Here is an 8,002-nt window from a genome sequence, read left to right as displayed (position 1 = left end):
TTTGTTTAATGCTTCACTACTAAAATGTCGCAAAAAAATCCTGGTTTAAAGTGACATACAAATCTAAGACTTTTTTTTTTTTCTTAACATTTTCAAACATTTTAAATGTTTTTGAAACCCCAATACTGGCAAAAGCAGGGCAGAATGTTGTGGATGTCAGAAGAGTTAAATTTTTTATTTATTTTTTGTTACTACGAGAGTGTTTTCACAAGGAAATAAGTTTGAATGCAAAACATTGCAACAATATATTATGACCGAGCTTTGGTCATATAAATCATTAACAATCAATCAAGTTTAAAAAGTGCTGTTAAGTTCATGTTCCTCATTTGTAAATTGCTTTGATAAATCACAGATGAACACTGGTGACTGGATCAGGTACAGATGTGAAGTTATGATGGCCTCTGGTGGTGAGTTGCGGAAGCTGCAGTGGTGGATGTTTTTAGTGACTGCTTCCCATCGTTCACTGTTGTTTGCAGCTCTGACGAACGCTACTTCTGCCACTGAGAGGCTGGTCAATGCTGTTATTGTACCTAGCTGAGTATTTCTGTTCCTCTTCTGTAGAAAACAAGAAAAACTGTTAAGAACAACTGTTAAGAAAATCGGACGGGTCGTGAGCCACAGGTAATCACCTAGACGCCATATTGAATTTAAAGGGGTCATATGATGTTGCTAAAAAGAACATTATTTGGTGTAATGAAATGTGTTTATGCGGTTTAAGGTTTGAACCGGTCTGAAAAGCGAGGTGTGCTCTGATTGGCCAGCTATCCAGTGCGTTATGATTGGCTGAATACCTCAAGCGTGTGACGGAAATGTTACGCCCCTTACCATACTGTGATGCTGTGACCCAGAGCTCTGAGACAAAAACATTAAAAGCCATTATAAACGAGGCATTTGTTGCATCCAGTGGGGACATAATTACGGATTATAATGACTTATACTGTCTTTTTACGCGTTGCATTGCGCCGCGTAAACATAAAACCATGTCTGCATTTGTGATCAGAGAAATGACAAACTACAAACGCTACTCTACACTGCTCAAAACTCACATTTGAATCGTCAGTGGCAAATTCTTTAAATATAAAAACGTACTTAAAGTCTGTAGTCTACTCTCCCAGAGGAAAGCCAAACAAAGTAGTTTTGCTTTCACAATGAAACACACAGCGCCTTCACGACATAGCGACGGCGCCAACAACAATACTATACTATAACAACAATACTATACAATACTATAAAAGTTGCACCTTCTTTCTTTGCGTGAACATTTGGGCGGCGTTATGCAAATCTTCCCACATAGTGAGGTAGATATGTGGGGGCGTGTTAGAACGAGCCGTTTTAAGTAGGCGTGGTTGACTCTTAACTTTTATAAAGAATATCTCTTTGGATTTGAAACTTTAGTCTTTGCAACTTTACAGATCTTCTTTATGCACCAAGAGCTTGTAACACTCCAAAGAGAAAGGAAAAATTGAAATAGCATCATATGACCCCTTTAACGCGAATAAAAACAAGACTGTGAGGGACAGACTTAAACAAGTCTTTACAGTGGCACGCACTGTATAAAGGAACTAGATCTCTTTCAAAACTGTTTAATGGAGTTTTTTTCTGGAAAATAAGTTTTATCAGCTGAACAATCGGTATGTTGTTAAACAACAGTAGGCCTACAATCCATTAAATGCACTCGTTTGTTTGTCAGTCTCGTTCCTGTCAAGAATTAAATATGGCGCTACTCTGACTAATATTGCCATTGTTTTGTTATTTCAACAAAAAAAAATTTAAGTTTCACATTTGACTTGAAATTTTGATTGTTTCAAAGTGGTTTTATTCTCTCTCAACTTATTCAGTACTTTTAACACAATTGTAACCACATTTGTTTTCATGTTTTTCAAAACAATCAATAACATTAATATCCTTTAATATTTGGCCAGTGTTTAATATCTTGAGCTTAAAGGACAAGAATATTGTCCTACCGTCCAACGTCTGTTGGTCCATTCTCCTTCTTGACCTTCTTAACTGCTTTGCCTTCATTGCCTCTCTCACTTTTTGCATTTTCTCATCTCTCTTTTGCTCCTCCTCCAATCTTCTCAACTCTTCTTTCTCTGTTTCTCTGGCCTGTTCCAACACCACCTCACTGGAGAGCATAGTCTCTCCATTGGTAGCCATCATTTTCTTGATCTTAGCCAGAAGACCGGCCACCTGGTCCTGGCCTGCTTTGGGATTTCTGTACAGAGCATGGAAACGGCCTCCACATTTCTCAACTAGACTGTGTAGCTCCATATTCAACTCCACTTCTTGCTTTAAGGTGGATCCACGTAACTGCTTTCTGTTTAAGATGGTGAAGAGCACCAAGCTATAACTCCAGGCTTCTGGACCAAAAAGCTCTACATGTTCCTCCACGGCACGATGCTCACGCTGGGAGAACGAGAATGACAGTGGCACCACCAGCAGCAGGGCATGGGCACCAGGCTGGCACAGACTCATACTTCTCATTATCTCCTTCTTCACTGACCATACTGATGCAGAGGAGCCATTGATGTTGAACCATTCCCAACCTGGGGTGTCAACCACCAGCACCTGCTGTCCTCTCACAAGACCCTGACATGGGAAACTCATTCGGGTCTTTATCCCAACCTCGTCAAAAGCTTTCTTGCCCAAAATGGCATTACCAACAGCACTTTTCCCAGATTCTGTCACTCCAACCAGGACAATTCTCAGGTTAGGACAGTCAGAAAGACAAATGCCTTGTTCTGTGGATAAAAAGATGGACATGACAAAAGGCTAAATTTAAGATGTGTGTGTTTAAATTTTAATTACAAAGTTTTAACATGAATAAACTTATTTAATGCATATTTGTCTGTCACACATAAGTGAGATTCACTAAAAAATATACTGACATAATTTATTAACTATTTTATTTAAATAATCACATTTTCAAAATGTGATTTCAAAATGTATTCAAATTGCTTAGAATGAGCACAGATTTGTTTGTGTTTAAAATTAAATCAAATGTGTTTGAACAATACATATGGAACAAGCAAAATTTAGTTAGTTAAAATGTATGAGATTGAAACAAATTGGATTAATTGATGATAAATATATAAACCTGGTTATTGTGTATTTAAAACACATGCAGTTTAGTAGTAGTAATACAGAAATCTTACCTGCTTTATTAATATATCACTGATAAATATGCATCAAGTTAATTAGTTTTAAAATTTTATATTTAATTCAAATGCAGAAATACTAAATTTAGGTTGAAAATCTTAATGACTATACAGTACATGATAACATGGAAGGTGATAGCCAAAATAAATGTAATACTGTAGCCATTTTAAAAAACAGTAAGCATAAATAATCTTCTACCACCTCCCATATGAGCAGTTTCATTTACCATAAGTTACGTTACAATTTTGTGTCGTTTGGTCTGAACTGGTAGCAGTAAAGACAGCAATAAAAAGGCTGTTTGAATATCAGCTGCTGGCTATTGAAATTATTGCTCCCTCGATAATAGTATTATATAATAAGCACACACCAGATTGGTCTGTAGGCACTAATTGCTTCATTACATTTTTATTTGGTGCATGCCTTATCGATTGAAGTTTAGTATACTGTAGGTCTTTTTCATTAAGTGTTACAAATATCACACACTGTAGGTCTACCTCATTTGACATTACCAAACATCTGATGAATGTAACTTTGGCCTTATTTCACTGCCATGACTACTTATTGACGTCAGAGCGTTAGGTAAAATTTAATAGCAGTAATCAAAATCTCTGAACAATCCCTTTAGAGAATGTAGTAAAATTAGCAAGTTCTGTAAAATGAAATAAGTACACTGATTGTAGTAGTCGAACTATAGTATTGTAGCAGTTATTTGGATTCTTGCTAAACAGTCTTGACAGTTTTGGTTAGGAAAGTGAGTGAATTTTATTTTTAAACTACATCTGTGGTAGTTATAGTCTACTTTCTAAATTACACAACAAACACATAATTTGCACAAAAAAAAACAGCTACATTGAACAAACCATTGTAATCCATTTGTTTTAAATATGTGGTTACAATGCTCTAATGACAAATAACACAGTTTAACTCATTACTATTGCAGTAACTTGTACATTTAATAAAGGACAGTCTATCCAGAAGAGTGTACTGACCATGACAGTGGGATACTTCTGTTATCTCATCCATTCTGATCCAGTCTGTTCAGTGTTTCTTGGTCAAATCTGCTGCTCTCCTTACAAAACTTTCTTTATTTTCTGACTTGATTGTCTGTTACAGCTGAAACGATTTGACTGGGACATATTTCATCCGTCCTCTTATGTAAATATTGTTTTCTCAGTATATTGTCAGAGCAATCATGTATCTGTTCTGATCAGGCTGTCTTTACAACTACTTTTACTGTCATATATCCAAAGTACAAACTATGAAGACCACACCTTTTGCTTACTAACTTTTATACTGTTTAAGAATTCATATATGCTTTATTATCAAATCAATTAGTAGTTATGAATTATAAAATATAAAGTCACACTTTACCCTACAGTGATCATGTTATTCTGTGCTGATTTGTAAATATGCCTTTTTAGTTATAATAATATAGTAGGCTAAATAAAGTCTTAATATGTGACATGGACTCTGTATCACTCTGTATTATTATAATTAATTATTAACACCCAGCCTGGGCTGTTACATTTGCACACTAAATTCTGCTTCCACACTGATTCCAAAGGTCATCTTGTGGTTTCTCTACATTGCGGGTGGATAGAAGTGCAGCATAATGGAAATTCTTAACAACTATTTATTTAAATATAAGGGCTATGTTTTCGCAAAAGGTGAAACCACCGGGGAGTACATTGACTCTCTTCAGCATTTTGAGATTCGTGACAGTGATGTTTTTTTGGTGACGTATCCCAAGTCAGGTAAGATTAAGAAATATTTCAAACTTTCAGTTTAAAAATGTGTTTTTCTTTACATAAATCAATTTATTATACTGGGTTTCATCAAGGAGGGGCCATGATTACAGATTCTGTTAACAGGACAAGAGAGCAGCAGTTTCATATTTTACTGTAAAAACCTCTTAAGGGTACAGTCATTCGTTGATGTTGGCACGTTAATGATATGGCCAAAAAAACGATAGACAGGCAGACAGATTTTTTAGTTCATCAGTAAAGGATGTTTTATGACTCACGATCCAAATGGTGGCACTACATGGTGCTAAAGTAGACTAACTAGAGACTCAAAATCTAATAAATACTAAGATACTGTACCAATAGCAAACACCACAAAATAACTGGCATGACAACTGGTCCCAGTCACCCTCATTAAGTGTGCTGCTAACCGTGTGTGTGTGTGTGTGTTTTCTTTGGTTGTAACATACTGAACCATATTTTTGCAGGTACAATATGGACACAGAACATTATAAATTTAATTTGTGAGGACGCTGCAGACAAAACAAAATTTCCCAACAATCTTGAGAAGATGCCTTGGTTAGAGTACCGTGAAGGCCGACCTGACTATTCCTTGCGCCCGTCTCCACGGTTATTTGCCACCCATCTCACACCCACACTGATGCCACCAGGCCTTAGGGACAAAAGAGGAAAGTTAAGTATTTAGGCAGTCTCTTATGCAAAAAGTAAAATAAATAACTACTTCAATAAGTATTATTTTGTGTGAGCAAATTCTATATCAGCCACTTGTTTGGTTCTAAAATAAAATTTTAGATCAAATTTTGTTTGGTCTAATCCTCAATGCTCTTCATGTCTTTTAAATAGCAGATTGTGTATGTGCTTAGAAATCCAAAAGACAATGCAGTGTCCTATTATCACTTTAGTCTCGTCTGGGCCAAGCTTGAGACACCCAAGAACTTTGAAGACTTTCTGCAGCAGTATCTAGCAGGAAATGGTAAGCAATGCAGCACATTCGAATATTTTTAACCTGTTAAATGTAAACACCAAATTCAGGACGAATTGTTTTTGTACAGTAGGTGTCACTTTAAACAGAATGATCAGTTCATACCTCATGTTTTAGTTGGTGGTTCATCTTGGTTTGATCATGTCCGAGAGTGGTACAGTAAAAGAGACCAGTACAGCATCCTTTTCCTGTCATATGAGGACATGGTCATGGTGAGTAATCACAGCCTCAAAATATGTCAAAACTATTTGCAGGATGCTAAATATTAAAGATGTATTTTTATACCTTCCTTACACTGATGAATTTGGCACCACATTCAGGATCTCAGGACAGCGGTGGAGAAAATCAGCAAGTTCTTGGAGAAAAATCTGGATGACGCTGCTATTGCACATATTGTGGAGAAGGCCACTTTTAAAAACATGAAGAAGGACCCGAGAGCAAACTATGAATTCATTCCTGGTGATCGACTGCTTAAGCCCCAATTCATGCGCAAAGGTCAATGTTCAAAGATTATAATCTTGGAAAGTAAATAAGATGAATCCTTCACTTACTCGGTTGTTATAATTGGTCTGATGTTGCAGGCACAGTAGGAGATTGGAAGAACACATTCACTGTGGCACAAAATGAGATGTTTGACCAGATCTTCAAAGAAAGAATGAAAAACGTACCACTGCACTTCATCTGGGACTTAGACACCAAAACAAACTGAAACTATTCACAAAACAAAAGAACCAGCATGTTTTGCCACTGGACCTTAAACACGGTTTACTGGTAATGTTAAAAACGTCCAAATAAATGATCGTATCTGAAGAAGAGCCCCATTGGCTATGAATACCAAAGGCTTTTAAAATGTATTTATTAATTTTAAGAAATGAATACTTTTATTCACCAAGGATGCATTAAACTGATTTAAAGCAGGGGTCCTCAACTCTGGACCTCGAGACCGCTTTCCTGGAGAGTTTAGCTCCAACCCTAATCAAACACACCTGACCAAACTAATCAAGGTATTCATGATTACTACAGAGTTTTAGGTATGTGTGTTTAATCCAGGTTGGAGTTAAAAAGTGGATCACAAAGTCCAGAGTTGACGACACCTGATATAAAGTGACAGTAAATGCTGTTCTATTGAACTGTAGCGTCTGCGTAGAATCATGCATGATCTTTGGGTTTTTATGGCTTAAGAGACCCTTTTAGCCTTTTGACATTTGCATATAAATTACAGTTCTGGTCAGAGACTTTACTTTTAATGGGGGTTTAAATTGCCAGATGGTTCCTCGCCATCAAGGAGATTCTAACCAGTCCTCCCCCACTATCATCTCCCCCATCTGACTTCAAACACGGTCCAAAGAGCTGTAAATGGCCAGGCAATTGGCCTGACCGACCAAGCAAACTAACACACACACACACACACACACACACAAACACACACACATAAAGACATTTCTTTATTTAGACTATAATTAATCAGTTATAATTGTATCTGGTATATGCATGTGTTGTTTGTATGTTTCCCTATTGTATTAGCCTAGTTACAACATTTTATTTGTATTAGTTAGACTCTCAATGCTTATATTCAGGTATGTGAGTGTATCTCTACTTTAAGATCTTCTAGATGCTTTGTTCTTGGTATCAAAATGATCAGCTTTTCATTCCTCAAACAATGAGGTACAGTATGTGATTGTGAAACGCATCATACGATTTGTACTATATTTTGGGTTAAAACTACAGAAATTCCAGACCGGCCATAAAACATGCAAATGAGCCATGAAGGGAACAAAGGAAACTTCTCCTGCTCAAAATTCATGCCTGGTATTGGCCAGTCCACACAGAATAGGAACCCTCAAAAGCGATTAGCCCGAAATAATCTTTGCTCAGAAACCCTCTTCGTTTGAGACAACACTTTTCGAAGACTCTCAAGATCTTCCTTTTGAGTTTTTATTTTCTGGCAGTTTTTATCTCCAAGTTACTTTAGTCGCTGTGGACTTTTCCTTCTTCAGAAGAACCAGAAGTAAAAACTTCCAGCTGACTCCTCACGAACTCATCAAAAGACCTCCGTTATCTACCGCATCCGGACTCTTCTTCAGCAATCGAAACCAAT

At 36.8% G+C, this 8,002-nt stretch overlaps 2 protein-coding genes across 3 annotated transcripts; one reads left to right on the top strand and one right to left on the bottom strand.

Annotated features, from left to right (window-relative positions):
* Nucleotides 1-233: 233 nt before the first annotated feature.
* On the bottom strand, nt 234-4,362 carry LOC107561346 (GTPase IMAP family member 4-like). The gene is made up of 3 exons (XM_016245772.1): nt 4,149-4,362; nt 1,965-2,741; nt 234-555 (listed from the first exon to the last, which is right to left on the bottom strand). Exons 1-3 carry the CDS (start codon nt 4,180-4,182, stop codon nt 461-463), a joined length of 906 nt encoding a protein of 301 aa, XP_016101258.1. The 5' UTR covers nt 4,183-4,362; the 3' UTR covers nt 234-460.
* Nucleotides 4,363-4,723: 361 nt separating this feature from the next.
* On the top strand, nt 4,724-7,062 carry sult3st1 (sulfotransferase family 3, cytosolic sulfotransferase 1). 2 transcript variants are annotated; one of them, XM_016245771.1, is made up of 6 exons: nt 4,724-4,913; nt 5,390-5,595; nt 5,769-5,895; nt 6,022-6,116; nt 6,225-6,399; nt 6,486-7,062. In XM_016245771.1, the coding sequence occupies exons 1-6, from the start codon at nt 4,772-4,774 to the stop codon at nt 6,611-6,613; spliced, it is 873 nt and encodes a 290-aa protein (XP_016101257.1). In that variant the 5' UTR covers nt 4,724-4,771; the 3' UTR covers nt 6,614-7,062. The 2 variants fall into 2 exon arrangements, with proteins under 2 accessions (XP_016101257.1, XP_016101256.1); XM_016245770.1 differs by having other exon boundaries at nt 5,766-5,895.
* The last annotated feature ends 940 nt before the right edge of the window (nt 7,063-8,002 follow it).

This window comes from Sinocyclocheilus grahami, unplaced genomic scaffold (assembly GCF_001515645.1).
Source record: "Sinocyclocheilus grahami isolate Dianchi unplaced genomic scaffold, SAMN03320097.WGS_v1.1 scaffold768.1, whole genome shotgun sequence".
NCBI lineage: Eukaryota > Metazoa > Chordata > Actinopteri > Cypriniformes > Cyprinidae > Sinocyclocheilus > Sinocyclocheilus grahami.
The sequence above is the reverse complement of the archived record's forward strand: the minus strand, read 5'-3'. Positions and strand labels throughout refer to the sequence as shown.